A 19294-nucleotide genomic window follows, 5' to 3' on the forward strand; every position below is an offset into this window, starting at 1 on the left:
CTAGGAAAGAAATCTGGAACCATAGATACGAGCATCAGCAACAGGATACAAGAGATGGAAGAGAGAATCTCAGGTGCAGAAGATTCCATAGAGAACATCGGCACAACAATCAAGGAAAATGTAAAATGCAAAAAGATCCTAACTCAAAACATCCAAAAAATAGAGGACACAATGAGAAGAGCAAACCTACGGATAATAGGAGTGGATGAAAATGAAGATTTTCAACTCAAAGGACCAGCAAACATCTTCAACAAAATTATAGAAGAAAACATCCCAAATCTAAAGAAAGAGATGCCCATGAACATACAAGAAGCCTACAGAACTCCAAATAGACTGGACCAGAAAAGAAATACCTCCCGACACATAATAATCAGAACAACAAATGCTCTAAATAAAGATAGAATACTAAAAGCAGTAAGAGAAAAAGGCCAAGTAACATATAAAGGCAAGCCTATCAGAATTACACCAGATTTCTCACCAGAGACTATGAAAGCCAGAAGATCCTGGACAGATGTTATACAGACACTAAAAGAACACAAATTCCAGCCCAGGCTACTATACCCAGCCAAACTCTCAATTAACATAGATGGAGAAACCAAAGTATTCCACGACAAAACCAAATTCACACATTATCTCTCTACGAATCCAGCCCTTCAAAGGATAATAACAGAAAAAAACCAATACAAGGACAGGAACCACGCCCTAGAAACAACAAGAAGGTAATCCCTCAACAAACCTAAAAGAAGACAGCCACAAGAACAAAATGCCAACTTTAACATCAAAAATAACAGGAAACACCAATTTCTTTTCCTTAATATCTCTTAATATCAATGGACTCAACTCCCCGATAAAAAGACATAGACTAACAAACTGGCTACACAAACAAGACCCAACATTTTGCTGCTTACAGGAAACTCATCTCAGAGAAAAGGATAGACACTACCTCAGAATGAAAGGCTGGAAAACAATTCTCCAAGCAAATGGCGTGAAGAAACAAGCTGGAGTAGCCATTCTAATATCTGATAAGATTGACTTCCAACCCAAAGTCATTAAAAAAGACAGGGAGGGACACTTCATACTCATCAAAGGTAAAATCCTCCAAGAGGAACTATCAATCCTGAATATCTATGCTCCAAATACAAAGGCAGCCACATTCATTAAAGAAACTTTAGTAAATCTCAAAGCACACATTGCACCTCATACAATAATAGTGGGAGACTTCAACACACCACTTTCACCAATGGACAGATCATGGAAACAGAAACTAAACAGGGACACAGTGAAACTAAGAGAAATTATGAATCAAATGGATCTGGCAGATATCTACAGAACATTCTATCCTAAAACAAAAGGATATACCTTCTTCTCAGCACCTCATGGTACCTTCTCCAAAATTGACCACATAATTGGTCACAAAACAGGCCTCAACAGATATAAAAATATTGAAATTGTCCCATGCATCCTATCAGATCACCATGGACTAAGGCTGATCTTCAATAACAAAATAAATAATAGAAAGCCAACCTTCACGTGGAAACTGAACAACACTCTTCTCAATGATACCTTGGTCAAGGAAGGAATAAAGAAAGAAATTAAGGACTTTTTAGAGTTCAATGAAAATGAAGCCACAACATACCCAAACTTATGGGACGCAATGAAAGCATTTTTAAGAGGAAAACTCATAGCTCTGAGTGCCTCCAAAAGGAAACTAGAGAGAGCACACATTAGCAGCTTGACAACACACCTAAAAGCACTAGAACAAAAGGAAGCAAATTCACCCAAGAGGAGTAGACGGCAGGAAATAATCAAACTCAGGGGTGAAATCAACCAAGTAGAAACAAGAAAAACTATTCAAAGAATCAACCAATCAAGGAGCTGGTTCTTTGAGAAAATCAACAAGATAGATAAACCCTTAGCCAGACTCACTAGAGGGCACAGGGAAAGCATCCTAATTAACAAAATCAGAAATGAAAAAGGAGACATAACAACAGATCCTGAAGACATCCAAAACACCATCAGATCCTTCTACCAAAGGCTATACTCAACAAAACTGGAGAACCTGGATGAAATGGACAAGTTCCTAGACAGATACCAGGTACCAAAGTTGAATCAAGATCAGGTTAATGATCTAAACAGCCCTATATCCCCCAAAGAAATAGAAGCAGTCATTAATAGTCTCCCAACTAAAAAAAGCCCAGGACCAGATGGGTTTAGTGCAGAGTTCTATCAGACCTTCAAAGAAGATCTAATCCCAGTTCTTCACAAACTATTCCACAAAATAGAAACAGAAGGTACTCTACCCAACTCATTCTATGAAGCCACAATTACTCTGATACCTAAACCACAAAAAGACCCAACAAAGATAGAAAACTTCAGACCAATATCCCTTATGAATATTGATGCAAAAATCCTCAATAAAGTTCTTGCTAACCGAATCCAAGAACACATCAAAACAATCATCCATCCTGACCAAGTAGGTTTCATCCCAGGGATGCAGGGATGGTTCAATATACGGAAATCCATCAACGTAATCCAGTATATAAACAAACTCAAAGATAAAAACCACATGGTCATCTCCTTAGATGCGGAAAAAGCATTTGACAAGATCCAACACCCATTCATGATAAAAGTCTTGGAAAGATCAGGAATTCAAGGCCCATACCTAAACATGATAAAAGCAATCTACAGCAAACCAGTAGCCAACATCAAAGTAAATGGTGAGAAGCTTGAAGCAATCCCTCTAAAATCAGGGACTAGACAAGGCTGTCCACTTTCTCCATACCTATTCAACATTGTACTTGAAGTCCTAGCCAGAGCAATTCGACAACAAAAGGAGATCAAAGGGATACAAATTGGAAAAGATGAAGTCAAAATATCACTTTTTGCAGATGATATGATAGTATATATAAGTGACCCTAAAAATTCCACCAGAGAACTCCTAAGCCTGATAAACAGCTTCGGTGAAGTAGCTGGATATAAAATTAACTCAAACAAATCAATGGCCTTTCTCTACACAAAGAATAAACAGGCTGAGAAAGAAATTAGGGAAACAACACCCTTCTCAATAGTCACAAATAATATAAAATATCTTGGCGTGACTCTAACTAAGGAAGTGAAAGATCTGTATAATAAAAACTTCAAGTCTCTGAAGAAAGAAATTATAGAAGATCTCAGAAGATGGAAAGATCTCCCATGCTCATGGATTGGCAGGATCAACATTGTAAAAATGGCTATCTTGCCAAAAGCAATCTACAGATTCAATGCAATCCCCATCAAAATTCCAAATCAATTCTTCAACGAATTAGAAAGTGCAATCTGCAAATTCATCTGGAATAACAAAAAACCTAGGATAGCAAAAACTCTTCTCAAGGATAAAAGAACCTCTGGTGGAATCACCATGCCGGACCTAAAGCTCTACTACAGAGCAATTGTGATAAAAACTGCATGGTACTGGTATAGTGACAGACAAATAGACCAATGGAATAGAATTGAAGACCCAGAAATGAACCCACACACCTATGGTCACTTGATCTTCGACAAGGGAGCTAAAAACATCCAGTGGAAGAAAGACAGCATTTTCAACAAATGGTGCTGGCACAACTGGTTGTTAACATGTAGAAGATTGCGAATCGATCCATTCCTATCTCCTTGTACTAAGGTCAAGTCTAAGTGGATCAAGGAACTTCACATAAAACCAGAGACACTGAAACTTATAGAGGAGAAAGTGGGGAAAAGCCTTGAAGATATGGGCACAGGGGAAAAATTCCTGAATAGAACAGTAATGGCTTGTGCTGTAAGATCGAGAATTGACAAGTGGGACCTCATGAAACTACAAAGCTTCTGCAAGGCTAAAGACACCATCAATAAGACAAAAAAACCACCAACAGATTGGGAAAGGATCTTCACCTATCCTAAATCAGATAAGGGACTAATATCCAATATATATAAAGAACTCAAGAAGGTGGACTCCAGAAAGTCAAATAACCCCATTAAAAAATGGGGCTCAGAACTGAACAAAGAATTCTCACCTGAGGAATACCGAATGGCAGAGAAGCACCTGAAAAAATGTTCAACATCCTTAATCATCAGGGAAATGCAAATCAAAACAACCCTGAGATTCCACCTCACACCAGTCAGAATGGCTAAGATCAAAAATTCAGGTGACAGCAGATGCTGGCGAGGATGTGGAGAAAGAGGAACACTCCTCCATTGTTGGTGGGATTGCAAGCTTGTACAACCACTCTGGAAATCAGTCTGGCGGTTCCTCAGAAAATTGGACATAGTACTACCGGAGGATCCAGCAATACCTCTCCTGGGCATATATCCAGAAGATGTCCCAACCGGTAAGAAGGACACATGCTCCACTATGTTCATAGCAGCCCTATTTATAATAGCCAGAAGCTGGAAAGAACCCAGATGTCCCTCAACAGAGGAATGGATACAGAAATTATGGTACATTTACACAATGGAGTACTACTCAGCTATTAAAAAGAATGAATTTATGAAATTCCTAGCCAAATGGATGGACCTGGAGGGCATCATCTTGAGTGAAGTAACACAATCACAAAAGAACTCACACAATATGTATTCACTGATAAGTGGATATTAGCCCAAAACTTAGGATACCCAAGATATAAGATACAATTTGCTAAACGCATGAAACTCAAGAAGAATGAAGACCAAAGTGTGGACACTGTGCACCTTCTTAGAATTGGGAACAAAACACCCAGGGAAGGAGCTACAGAGACAAAGTTCGTAGCTGTGATGAAAGGATGGTCCATTTAGAGACTGCTGTATCCAGGGATCCGTCCCATAATCAGCTTCTAAACGCTGACACCATTGCATACACTAGCAAGATCTTGCTGAAAGGACCCAAATATAGCTGTCTCTTGTGAGACGATGCCGGGGCCTAGCAAACACAGGAGTGGATGTTCACAGTCAGCTATTGGATGTATCACAGGGCTCCCAATGGAGAAGCTAGAGAAAGTACCCAAGGAGCTAAAGGGATCTGCAACCCTATTGTTGGAACAACATGATGTACTAACCGGAACCCTGGAGCTCTTGTCTCTAGCTGCATATGTATCGAAAGATGGCCTAGTCGGCCATCAATGGAAAGAGAGGCCCATTGGACTTGCAAACTTTATATGCCCCAATATAGGGGAATGCCAGGGCCAAAAGAATGGGAATGGGTGGGTAGGGAAGTGGGGGGCGCTATGGGGGACTTTTGGGATAGTATTGGAAATGTAATTGAGGAAATTATGTAATAAAAATATAAAAAAAAAAAAAAAAAAGAATAGACCCAAAATAAAAAAAAAAAAAAAAAAAATAAAAAGTTTAATCAAAAGCAAAAAAAAAAAAAAAAAAAAAAAAAAAAAAAAAAAAAAAAAAAAAAACCAAATAATGTTCCTTTGAGTGAGTGAAGAATTAGAGTCCTAGGACAAAGGCGAGATTCTAGTGAGGGCTAGTAGGTATGGCCACTTACCCTCTAAAAACCAAGTAGAAAAGGTTATGATTATGTATTTCTCAATCAGGGTTACTTACTTTTGCTGTGATAAACCATCCTGGTGGAAAGGAAGAAGGGCTTTATTTGCTTAGCTCATTACACACACCCCCACCTTATTTATTAGCATTATATTACCTCATCTGTAATGTCATTAGCTTTCTAATCACAGTACTCAGAATCATGCGACTTTAAAACTGTAGCATACATTGGTAATTCCTTCCTTCTGCTTACTTATTCTGTCAAAAGCATATTTCCATCAAAATAATTTTTATTTTGTTTTGTTTATTTTTGTGTTAAAGCGTTTGAAAGATACCAAAGCTACATTTATATTTTACCCTTAAAAAGAGATAGTTTACAGAGGGGTGCATTAAATTCTTAGAATGATATTATTACTACTGTAGGTTAAATTTTGAGGTATTAGATAGACTATGAAATTTTTGCATTGATTCAGTGATTTTTGCCAATTGTGTAGTATTTTCTAGTACATATGTTCCTGTTTTCAGAGGTAAATAAGATAATTGCTTCAATCCTAAATCTGAAATTATTATAAAGTCTCTCTCTCATTGGTCTTTGCATTACTTCTTCCTTGACCTGAAGTTTTGTGTTCTTTTGTGTTAATCTTCATCTTCATCCAAAGTCATTCTTTTTGGCATCTTGCCCACATCTATGCTTTTAAGATTTTTTTTTTTATTACTTATTATATGTAAGTACACTGTAGCTGTCTTTAGACACTCCAGTTGTTACCGATGGTTGTGAGCCACCATGTGGTTGCTGGGATTTGAACTCCGGACCTTCGGAAGAGCAGTCGGGTGCTCTTACCCACTGAGCCATCTCACCAGCCCTAAGATGTTTTTAATCAGTGAAGAAAATTAGAATGTTAACAATGATGACATAAAATGGGAAAATGCAGACTGTAGTCTATAAAACCCTGACACCTAGTAGAATCAGAGCTGTAGAGAAGAGACTAGCCAACAGAGCCAGACTTTGAGACATATAGCCAAAAAAAATATTAGAGATAAAATGATAATTAATGAAGTATGCTGTGGGAAAATCAACTTTCTGAAACATGAATGCCAAAAGACAGAACAAATAATTTAAGATTATCAGGGAAAAAGCTCTAGATTTACTTTAAAAGAAAGATCTGCATTTAGAGCTAGGTAGTATTTAACATGTTTTACAAAACACATTGTTAATTAAAGTCTTAGACTTATAAATCTGAATATTTCCAATCAATGAACTGTGTTGGGGTTTTGGGGTTTGATTGGATTTAAATTTCACCATGCATTAATATGGGAAGAATTGACATAATAGTGAGGTTTCTTACTCATGAATGTAGTTTATTTACTTCTCTGTTTATTTAGGCCTTTAAATCTTTATAATTTTCTGCACATCTGTTTTAAATGCATTTTAATCTTGTTATATTTTTTACCCATGTTATGTGTATTTCATTTATATTTTATTTTTGTTTCTATTATTCAAAATGTATGTAAAAATAAGAAATGGTCAAGACAAAACATTTATAAATAATATTAAAATGATGGGACTTTATAAGATAGCAAAACATAGAAATTTTCAAAGAGTAATTAAAGATAAGGTATAAAGTAAGATAGTTTAGACTCAGAAAGAAAAAGTGAATTCAGAAACTGGTCCACAAATGATGCAGTCCACAGTAGGTGAGAACTGTGGGGTTACAAACAGGGGAGTGTTTTAAGGTGATGCTGACGTGCTTAGTCAGTCATATGCATTGTTTCAGAGTTTTATTTTATTTTGTTTGTGAAAAACAACCGAAATAGTATAAACAGCATTTGTTTTGTTCCCAGCTCTAGCTGTTTCAATCCATAGTCATCTGGTTCTGTTTGTGCTTTAAGGAGGTAGAGCATCATAGTGAAAGGGCATGACAGAACAGAGCTCTGCTTACTCAGTGTCGCCAAGAAGCCAGTGGGGAGTAACAGTGTGGGGCCAGGCATGCCTCCAATTACCCACTGCCTCTGGCTAGCCTACAGATCCACTAGCTTCCAATAGTTAATTGGTTGAGTAGGTCGGAGCCTCATAATCTATCCATACCCAGAGAAGTTCTTTACTAATTTCTTAGGCATATTTAATCTTAAGTTGACAAGATTAATACCACATCAAATATTCAGATGAGTTAACTGTCATCTTCATAAAACCAAACATCTATTTTCACACCAGATACAAACGTCGGGTGAAAGTATGAAACGTTTTTTAGGATGTATATGTGAGAGCATCATTATGTCCCAAGATCAGGGAAGAATTTTGTGACAAGACAAAGGGGATGAACCGTAAAAGGAGAGGTTGGTAAATTTGAGCTCATTAAAAATAAATTTTAGAAATTCTATAATGTAACTGCAAAGGTAAATGAGATTGAAAAGTATGCTTACTATACTATACATGGAACCTATAAAGCTTGAGTGTATTTAATGAGTCAAGTAGACAAAGACAAAAATGAGCAAAGTTGCATGAACATCCATTTCATTAAAGAAATACATATGTCTATACATTTATAAAAGTGTTCACAGAAATGAAAATTAGTATCACTATGGGAATGCCCGAAATTAAGAAATTTGTAAGTATCATAAATTGCTGATGATGTATCTCAAAAGAGATTCTTTAACACAACTGAAGGATTGTGTAAGAGTCCAGCCACTTTAGAAAACAATTTATATTGTGAAGTAGAACGTTGTATGCTTTCTGACTCAGGATCTATAATTTCCAGGGCCATATATTCCCACATCTATAAGACTAGGAAATTAGCTTAGTTGGTAGAGTGAAACACACACACACACACACACACACACACACCCCACACATGCATGCAGTTTATTAGAGTGGCTTATATGCTGTCATCCAAATATTCAATAATGGATTTTTCCCAGTAGGCCAAGGATACAGTAGTGCTTCAGTCTATGAGACAGGATGTCTCAGCAGTCTCAATCTGGTGCTAGAGTCTTCAAGGAATCATCGGAGCTGTTGGGCTGCAGTCTATGCTGGAATCCTGAAGAAGCAGCTTCTAATACAAGTGAAGGAAGCCTCACCAGCAGGATAGATGACATTGCCTGTGAGAGTGTGGGCAACTGGTTAGAAGGCAAAGCTTCCTTCTTCCATGTCTTTTTATCTAGACTGCCACCAAAAGATGTGGTCCAGATTTAGGATAGATTTCGTACCTCAGATAATCCAATCATCCATAGGTGTGTCCAGCTTCTTGGCTGGTACCAGATCAAATATAGTCAGGTTACAACCAAGATTAGCTGTCACACTACACATTGTCCTGGGTGCTAGAGATTAAATGTTGAATAGTATGAAAATGTTTCTGCCGTTGTGAGATGTTTTAGTTAGAAGGGACTTATGGATAAGCCAGCAAGCAGAATCACATGTAATTTAATGTAACCATGAGAGAACAAGAGATGAAGCAAGCTAAAGAGGGTGCTTATGATGTAATGCTGAGGTGAGGACAGAAAATGTGTCTGCATGACAAAGAGAAGAACTTTCTGCAAATGCCAGTTTTTTGGGCAGATTGTATTATTCAAAAGTCCATACAACTCCCTGAAAGAAAAGGGACAGAGAGGCGGGAATAGTCAGGAAGAGGTAAGTAGACGAGGGAGGCTCATAAAGATCCTCCTTTTGGTAAAAAGACATGGGAAATGAATGGGTTCTGCAAGGTAGACAAAAAAGCCTTATTAACATGTAGGCTTTTAGATTTTATAGCCTATTTAGAATATTTTAACTGGTAAAAAGTCATTGGGGAATTTTGAGCAGGCAGTGGCAATCTGATTTATATTTAGGAACTAAGGAATTGAAAGCTAGGTGTGCAGTTGGGGAGGGTAAGGATTGGGGATGTTGAATGGAAGGGCCTTTTTAGGAGGCTTGTACAAGTGTGGGCCTTGTTAGATGACTAACAAGGACTAGGAGAACAGTGGGCTTGGAAAAAAGTGGCTAGTTTGGAGATGTTTCTTAGCAACATAATTGGAAGAAGTTAGTGATGACCAAGGTGTCTTGCCTTTGAAGAGGAATACATCAACAAGAGTCTTCTCAGTGTCTGGTAGGAAACAGCTGAGTAGACGGTGGTCCCATTTACTTACGTGGTGACCAGCAGGTTAGTCCACAAGCTCAGTTTTTATGACAGCCTCAGTATGTGATCAGAGTCCTACAAAACGCTGGCATTTGGGTATTTACAAAATGAGACTCATCAGCTTATAGATGACATTGAAAGCCATGAAGATCACTAATAGAGTAAGTGAAAATAGAGGTGACTCATGAGAAGAGGTAGTTTGTGTGGAGGGAGAGTGGAGAGGGAGAGAGAGAGAGAGAGAGAGAGAGAGAGTGAGTGATTGATTGATTTGAATGATCAATATCCTGGAATTCCAAAAAAGAAAATGTCTCCAAAGGCATTGACTGTCTTGGGAATGCTATGTACTAAGGAAATAACAAATGTAGGGTTAAGATATGGCAGAGAATAAGGGGGGAAAAAGACAGAAGTGAAAAAAAATATGCATAGGCAGTTTGCTGAAGGGCAAATTGTAATGTTATAATGGCCAATAAAGTTATGAACAGATGTTTAACCTTCTCCATCAATCAAAACATGCAAATTTTTAAAAAAGTAACACCCAAATGCTATCAAAGATGGGAAAGGAGGCCATTTTTATACTTTGGTGGAGATGTGACTTACTACAGCCCTATTGAAAACAATTTTATCTATGACCCAACAAAGTCCTAGCACTCTATTTCATTGAGATTGTTACATGAGTGTAGGATAAAAGGCCCTGAAAAGCAAGGTACATGTCCATCTCTTAAGGAAAGGTGAATGTATAGCTTCTATAACCATTCTATTATTATTCGTTTAAAAAGTTAATTGGTCTATGCCAATTTTAAGAATTTTCATAATGAAGAGCATTTTATGAAATGAAATTCCTCTGTTTCTTTGTGTGTGAGAAGTGTCACAGGCACCACTCTGCCCTCCACCCGTGCCCCCATCCAGCCCAACGCTGTCTAAAGCATTTGCTATGGTCATGTGTATGGAAATGGAGAAGAGCATACTTTGTTGTAAATAGTATTTACCGGGGAGTGAGCAAATCTAAGAGAAGATAGGAAAGTAAGCCTGTCTCAACAAAGAAGAAGGGACTCCATGATCAAACATGTTCCATTTATGTAGTATAGATGCACACATGCAGAAGATACAAATTACAATTTTAGGGATAATTAATTTTAAAGATAAAGTGCTAGTTGGTAAGTACTCAGTACCTCTTTATTAACCTTTCAATGATGGTTTAGATGGAAAAAATCTTTACATTGGCCAAGGTTCAATTCATATTATTTTACTTGTGAGAAATATACAGAAATGTTATTATTTTATGCTTTTCACTAATGTTTATTTCCATGTTAATTTTGTTACTTTCACTTACCATTTTTAACCATCACCTTTATTTTGGGTATAAACTAAATAATATGAGACTAATAACGAACATTGGAACAGTTTAATAGTTAAATTCACAAATAACTAGCAGTGCTTAATTGAGTGTAAATTGTGAGCACAATTATCTGATACCCTCTACTGTTAAACATATTTGTTCAGTGTAGACAGAGTAACATACTGCTAGGTTTTAGAGAAGAAATCTGTAAAGTATTACTTACTTTGAATTTTAAATGGAAGTGAACTAATGCCTGGCAGTGTGTTGGGTACCTGTGTGTTTGCTAACTATCATTCATAAAATGTTATATCTACCCTTGCTAGTGTTTTCTTATGTCCTTAATTTGGTGTTGAGCTGTAATTCAACTGATAAGACTTCTCTGTTTTCTTTGCTCTGTTGAAGCTATGCTTTGTCTCCACTGACGTGATGCTGGCCTTTACTCTGCCACCTTGAGTAAGGTCTGCTAATGAAAAGTCCTGAAGTCAGTTCAGAGCTGTTAGTCAGAGGTTGTTCTGTACCCCATGCCTTACAGGCTTAAAATATCAGTCCGCAGCACAACAAAAGTCATTGTCTGATTAACCTTTGAATGACATCTAATCATGTTTGTCATGTTTTACTCATTGCTAGTAAATAGCTAGATCTAGCCTGTACTATAGGAAAGAGATTTTACACAAAACAGTGACTATCAGGCATGGCTATCACAGGCACTATTTTTTTTTTCATTTAATTTTCCTTTTCTACTTACTCACTTTACATCTCACTCATTGCCTCCCTCTCAATCACCCCCTCCCACAACCCTTTCTCACTTCCCCTCCCCTTCTCCTCTGAGCTGGTGGGGGCCCCTCTAGGTATCCCCCCCCCCAATCCTGGCACTTCAAGTCCCTGTGAGGCTCTCCCAGGAGGCCAGACAAGGCAGTCCAACTAGAATATACCACATGTACAGGCAACAGCTTTTGGGACAGCCCCTACTCCAGTTGTTCTGGACCCACATGAAACCAGGCTGCACATCTGCTCCATATGTTCAGGGAGGCTCATGTCCAGCCTGTGCATGGTTTTTAGTTGGTTGTTCAGACAGAGCCCCAAGGATCCAGGTTAGTTGACTCTATTGGTTTCCTGTAGAGTTCTTATCCCCTTTGGGGCTCACAGTCCTTCCTCCTGTTCTTCCAAAAGAGTCCCCAAGCTCCATCCACAGTTTGGCTGTGGGTATCTGCATCTGTCTGAAACAGCTGCTGGGTGGAGCCTCTCAGAGGACAGCCATTCTAGACTCCTGTCTGCAAGCATAACAGAGTATCATTAATAGCGTCCGAGATTGGTGCTTGCCCATGGGATGGGTCTCGGCCATTCCCCCAGTCTCTGCTTTATCCCCTGTGCCTGCATTCTTGTAGACAGGATAAGTTTTGAGTTGAAAGTTTTGTGGGTGGGTTGGTGTCTCTATTGTTCCACTGTGGTTCCTGCCTGGCTACAAGGGGTAGGTAGCCTCTTCAGGGTTCATATCCCCAATGTTGTGAGTCACAGCTAAAATTACACTCCCCCCAATTGATTCTTGGGGACCTCTCTTATATCAGGTCTCTCTCTTGTACTAGGCACCATTTTTTGGTTGTTTTTGTTTGTTTGTTTGTTTTTCGAGACAGGGTTTCTCTGTATAGCCCTGGCTGTCCTGGAACTCACTCTGTAGACGAGGCTGGCCTCGAACTCCATAATTCGTCTGCCTCTGACTCCCAAGTGCTGGGATTAAAGGAGTGCACCACCACGCCCGGCTACTAGGCACCATTTTTAAAGCAAACTACAGTTCTCATACCAATCTCATGGAATTACCTCGTTTTTATTTCCTTACTATAAATAAGTGTACATCCTCTCAGTGATCTTTTCCCTGGTCATCTTCTGGTGTTATCAGCTTTTTTTTCCCTCCCTGCAGTCATCACCTTACCTCGAGGTGGCCCTCTTGAGCAGGAGTTAGAGAGCCCATCCTACGTCTTGCAGGTGACCCATGGAATTCCTGGCAGTCCCCCTTGATTTCAGGCTGCCGTCAGAATAGTCACATGATTCTGAATGTAGCCTCTCAAGTCATCTGAAGATCTAGAAGACATATCTTGGGCTCCCAAGGGACCTTTCTGTAGGTTGAAATCCTGGGGAAAAGAGAGTCCCAGCATACCAGAGTCTTCTCCAGCTCTTTCCCTCTCACCCTTTCCGTTTGTTATGTAGAGTAAAATTTACATGGATTTTTGGCTGCATTCTTGTCCCTTGGCTGTTTACTCACCTCTTTTTGGAATATACTGTTTTTTAATTTTGGATCTTCAGCTAAAACTGGCACTCAGGTAGCTTTGTGTCCGTGTCCTGACCTGTGATACTTGGCTTCTTGCAGCTCTTTTATTTGGGACTGTTTACTCTCAGTGTCACTAACAAGAAAAGTGGTTGCTAACTAATTTATTAAACTGAAACCTGATGAAGAGGAAGGGGCAGATTAATAAAGATTGGGAAGGGAGAGGAGGGTGAGAAGAAAGCACTAAATACCTTGTTTTATATTATGATAAATATTGTGGTTTTGGGACAATTTAACTGCTGATAGAATTTTAAATGAAGTGTTTAAGTTATAATTTACAGGAATTGATACATATTAAAAAGACTGGTGTTTAAAAGGTACAACATAAGTGATTTTTATTTGGGCTAATAAAATCCAACAGTATAACCCTTATAAGAGACTGACTTAACAAAGAGAATAGAAAGCAAAAAAAATAGTCCCAAATTGGAAAGGTATATTTACATAAAACAAAAAGATGACTATTTATGTGACATCAAAAGGGGGTGCAAATTGTCACATATAACCTGGGTTTATAAGTGTTTCAAATAATTAATTTCACGTGCTCATCTTCATTTAAAATTTTTAATGAGAGGGCACTGGAAAATCAGAATTAGGTTCCCTATTAAAATAGAAAATCTTGGCTATGGATAGGAAATTTTTGCTGGATAAGAACCTGCTAAGAATCCTGCCTGGGGACCTGGAAAAGAGAAGGCTAAAGTTTCTAAAAATAAAGATTCTTTTAAAAAATTATACTAAAATATAGTAAAACACACAGGGATTGTGTTAGCAAGCAAAAGGAAAAGAGCCTGAGAGAAGACACAAGAAACAGACCCACTCATTTACACTCACAGGAATCCATAAAAAACTAAACTGGAAACTATAGTATATACTCAGAAGGCCTGGTGCACAGCTGTGCATGTGGTTCACGCTGCCTCAGTCTGTGAGTTCACATGAGCTTTAACATGTTGATTCAGAGGGCCTTGCTCTCCTGTTGTCTTCCACCCCCTCTGCCTCTCACATTCTTTCTGCCTCCTCTTCCACGGGGTTCCCTGAACCCCAAAGGGAAGGATTTGATGGAGACATCCTGTTCAGGGTTGAAGTGTTCCAAGGTCTCTCACTCTCTGATGTCTGCCTGTGGCTCTTCTCTGTATTCCCATCTGTTGCAGAAGGAAGTTTCCCTTATGATGGCTGAGCAAAACTCTGGCGTACAAGTACAGCAGAATAACATTAGTGTTAGCTTCCACCCCAACGACAGATGATGGAGGTGCTTATTTAACATACCATATTGACCTGGCCACCAGGCTCTCTCTGCAATCCCCCGTCCTTACAGGTTATAGGGCCCTTCTGGCTGGCATGCTCTGCCCTCTAACCTGAACTCTCCAGCTCAGAGATCTGGGCTGCTCTTTCCTGTATAATCCAACCATTTAGGTTACCTGCTTGTTCTCTCTGTACCTTTGGGCCTCTGGCTGCTGCTCCTGGATCCTTTCTCCCCTCTTCCTTCCAATCCTCCTCTCCCTACATGGCACAGCTCATTCTAGTCATGTCCACTCTGAACTCGCCCAGATAATGTCTGCCTCTGACTATGTTCTCCCTTTTATCTACAGTAAACCTCCATTACCATATCTAGGAGCAGTCATGTCCTTTCTTTTCCTTTTTATTTCTTTTTTTCATTCAGTTAGGAGTCATTTTGTTGCGTGTGTGTGTGTGTGTGTGTGTGTGTGTATCAGTTGGTTTCACCCTAGGTCCCTGGGCTATCTAGTCTCAGGTCACCCAAGCAGTGAATGTGGGCTCCACCTCATGGAGTGGTCCTTAAATCAGATATTGGTTGGTTGCTTCTACAGTCTTTGTGCCACCATTGCCCTAGCATATTTTACAGGCAGGATGTCATCGTAAGGTTTCATGGCTGGGTTGGTGTTTACATTTCTTATAGTAGCATGCAGAGTACCTTCATGTGCCAAAGACACTGGAACACTGAACTTAAGTTTTAGGCACCAGTTCAGCTTCTCCACGTTCAATGAGTTGTGGGTGCTACCTTCAGCAATAAGGCCTTGCCATCAGTTTGTGGAGGCAACCTGTAATCTTGGCAACAGCCTGGGCCATTTGGAGATTCTCACAGGACGCCTTTGGCCGACAACAAATCCTGGTACTAGAAGCTTCAAGGTAGGGCTCTGTCCTCCATTATTTGGCAATTTATATCACCTTCATATATGTAACATTCTAGAAGCTTCTACTGTATTAGGTTTCCCCACTACCCCTCAGATGGCCTTTAGTGTTAGCTTTCTCCCCCATTCCCTCCCTCATCCCCTTCTGTCTCCCCACTTGATCCACCTGGTTTTTGCTCCCTTTCCCCGTCCTATGTATCCTTTTCACTTTTTCTAATGAGATCTATTTGTCCCTCTAGTCCCTTACTCTATAACTAATCTGATTCTTCTGATTGTGGCTTGGTTAGCGTTGACTTAACAGCTAATATCCACTTATAAGCAAATGCACACTATATTTGTCTTTCTGGGTCTGAGATACCTCACTTACAGTGATTTTTCTTTTTTTTAGTTCTATTTATTTGCCTAGAAATTTCATGCTGCTGCTTTTTTAACAGCTGAGTAACACTCTAGTTTGTTAATGTACCACACTCTCTTCACCTATTCCTCTGTTGGGGACATCTAAGTTATTTATAATTCCTGGCTACTTTGAATAGAGCAGCAGTGGACATGTTTGAGCAGATGTCTCTGTAGGAGGACAGGTATCCATTGGATCTATAACCAAGACTGGGATCGCTGACTCTCGAGGGAGCTGATTTCATATCCTGGTGAACACACACTGGTTTTCACAGTGGCTGTATGAGTTTGCATGTCCATCGGCAGTGGATGAGTGTTTCTCTTACTCTGCATCCTCGCCAGCATGAACTGTCACTTGTTTTATTGGTCTTAGTCATTCTGAGGGGTGTAAGATGAAATCTCCAATTTGATTTGGATTTCCCAATGTGCTGGCTAGCTTTATGCCAACTTGACAGAAGCTGGAGTTATCTGAAAGGAGGGACCCTCAACTGAGAAAATGCCTCCATAAGATCAGGCTGTAGGTCATTTTCTTAATTAGTGATTGACAGGGAAGGGCCCACCTCATTGTGGGATGGTGCTATTAGGCTGGTGGCCCTGGGATGTATAAGAAAGCAAGCTGGGGGCTAGTGAGATGGCTCAGTGGGTAAGAGCACCCGACTGCTCTTCCGAAGGTCCGAGGTTCAAATCCCAGCAACCACATGGTGGCTCACAACCATCCATAACGAGATCTGGCGCCCTCTTCTGGAGTGTCTGAAGACAGCTGCAGTGTACTTACATATAATAAAAATAAATAAATCTTTAAAAAAAAAAAGAAAGAAAGCTGAGCAAGCCAATAAGTCACACCCCTGCATGCCTTCTGAATCAGCTCCTACCTCCAGGTTCCTGCCGTTTGAGTCCCTTCCTGACTTCCTTTGATGATGAACAGTGATGTGAAAGTGATAAGCCCTTCCCTCCCTAGTTTGCTTCGATCATGGTTTCATCACACTAGTAACCCAACTAGTAGGACAACTGAGAATGTTGTACATTTCATTGTTTCTCAGCCACTTGAATTTCTTCTTTTAAGAATTCTGTTTATATCTGTACCCCATTTTTAATTGGGTTATTTATTTTCTTGATATCTAGGTGTTTTATTTCTTTATATATTTAGGTATTAACTCTCTATCACATTTGTAGTTGGTAAAAATCTAGAGTGCATGAAGGGACCCGTCCTGTGGAAGCATAGCCACAGGATATCAGTGACTGGTCAATAGCAGAGTATCAGAGAGGAGGCTCAGCAAGGATCCAGTAGTGATGGTGTGCAGAAGCCAGGGGCTTTGAATCAGACCAACAACTCGTTGCAATGAACACTTGCATGTAAAGATATTTGGGCAAAAGGGTATACTGTGTGACACGCTATAGCTTCCAGTGCCACTGTGACTAACCAATATGTGATAGAGAAGTAGGGAAGATGGAGGATCTGAAAGGTGCATGCACAGTAGAACTGGAGACTTGTCAGCATGGTTGATAGAGGAGCAGGTTGTCACCCAGTAGGACTAACAGGATGGTGTACAACAGCCTGGAGCTTGCACAGAGTCAGCCCCCAAACAGGCTGCCCAGCCACAGGATCATGCGAGTGAAGAATGGTCTGTTTACTGGATTGGACCTCCTCAAAAGCCCCCACAGTCCATGCTTCTCCCAGGGACCGTGCAGTCAGTTGCCTGTGCTTCTGCAGAGTTGGTACTGCAACCAGAGACCCAGTGGGCGTTCAGGGACCTGTGCTGTTGCTAGAAACCGTGTGCAGCCTAGGATCCCTGCTCCCACTGACGGAGGGACAAAGAATCCATTCTTGCAGTGTTAACAATGACTGTAGGTACACAGTTGAGAAAGAGGAATATAAAAGGCTTCTGTGACAACCCCTGCCTCCACTCCAACCCTTCCCCAGAAGAAGTGACAGCCTAGAGAGGAAGCTATCAAAGAGAACTTAAAAAAAAATGTATGGGAATGCTGAAGTGTAGCTCTCCACAGTGATGGCTTCTGGCAGGGGGTGCAGGTGGAAAAGGACTCCGCTTCTGGGGGGGGGGGGCTATTAGGAGGTTGACCGTATACAAGGAGTAGATGGTAGATGGTCAACACAACATGATGGACTTGGGTTTTTTTTTTTTTTTTTTTTTTTTTTTTTTAGAGGCAGGAGGATATGAGGGGAGGGAGATAGATATGGGAGGATGGGGAGGTGAACTCAATTGGGGTGCATGATATGAGATTCCCAAGTAATCGATAAACTTATGTTAATAAAAAAATCATAGATGGAACTCGAGAGGTATTAATAAAAAGTACATCTTTTGTTTCTCTGTTATTTTATTTCACTAGAACAGATTTCCAGGAGTACCTCTTAAAGAAATGAATAGTTTGTGCTCAATAAATTATTGTAATGGGTGTAACCGATTTACAGTGATAAGTAGGCCAAATAGGATGGTTAGAATAATTTTGCTAGGTTTGAGGAAAAAAAACTATTAGAATTTTTATTATACTAATTTTATTTTGAAATTAGCAATAAATTCAAAACAATGTTTATATGTGTTTACATTATTTCATAACTAAATTTATCTTTAATAGATTGATGAACTCCCAGAGGGAGCTGTGAAGCCTCCAGCAAACAAGTACCCTATCTTCTTTTTTGGTACCCATGAAACGTAAGTTAACAAAATAGCTTAAAGTTTTCAATAGCTCTAATTTGACTACACTAGATTATATACTTAACTGTGATCTATACTATTTTATGTGTTGTTAGTCATTATATTCATTTTAAAAGTAGCCAAACTTAACATATTTTTTATTAATGAAAGGTATATTATTTTTTTCATGTTGTAACAAAGTACATAACAGAAGCAGCACTAGGAAGAAAATGTTTATTTTGCCCCCGGTTTCTGAGGATTTCAGTTAATCATAGCAGGGCAGGCATGATGGGGTCTGTGTCTGCAAGAATATTTGGTGATGGGTTTTTACAAGGTGAATTAGAACATGTAGAAAAGGCAAAACAGGAACAGACATAGGCGTAGCTTAAAAGATCCATTTCTATTAGCCTATCATTCAGGCCTCACCTCATAAGACATCACTGCTTCCCAAATTAGCATCACCATCTGGGGACTGCACGTCCAAACACAGGAGTGGGGAAGCATTTCAAATTCAAGCCATGAAATAGGTTTTCATGCATAGAAGTCTTGATTACTGAAAGCACATCTTTGCTTGTTTCTGTTTTAAGTGTTGGCTGTCACCCACAGTCTCTTCCGGACACTGGAAAAGTCCTGGGGTGGTAGACTTACCACTCTGCTAGCCCCTTCTGGAACTCAAGCTTCTTCAACTCACTTTGTATAGGACAAAGTTAGGTTCTTTAAACTCTCGCAGTTTCAGACCTATGACAAATGCACTGCCTTTGGAAGGTTGTCTAATTATGTCTGTTAATATATAGATTAAAGTAATGCAGACATGTATTTCCTTCTTTCACAGTATTACACACATGAGCGCAGGTAGAGTGGAT

General features: G+C 39.5%; 1 protein-coding gene across 2 annotated transcripts in view; it reads left to right on the forward strand.

Moving 5' to 3' along the window:
- The window catches only part of Hdgfl3 (HDGF like 3), a 59566-nt gene that overhangs the window by 20210 nt on the left and 20062 nt on the right, over positions 1–19294 (forward strand). For both annotated transcript variants that reach the window (XM_085841592.1, XM_021166349.2), the window contains exon 2: positions 18373–18449. In XM_085841592.1, the coding sequence (XP_085697718.1) occupies positions 18373–18449 (77 nt within the window). The remainder of the gene's footprint in view (positions 1–18372; positions 18450–19294) is intronic.

The sequence above is a fragment of the Mus caroli genome, unplaced genomic scaffold (assembly GCF_978045245.1).
Source record: "Mus caroli unplaced genomic scaffold, Mus_caroli_1 scaffold_8, whole genome shotgun sequence".
In the NCBI taxonomy this organism is placed as follows: domain Eukaryota; kingdom Metazoa; phylum Chordata; class Mammalia; order Rodentia; family Muridae; genus Mus; species Mus caroli.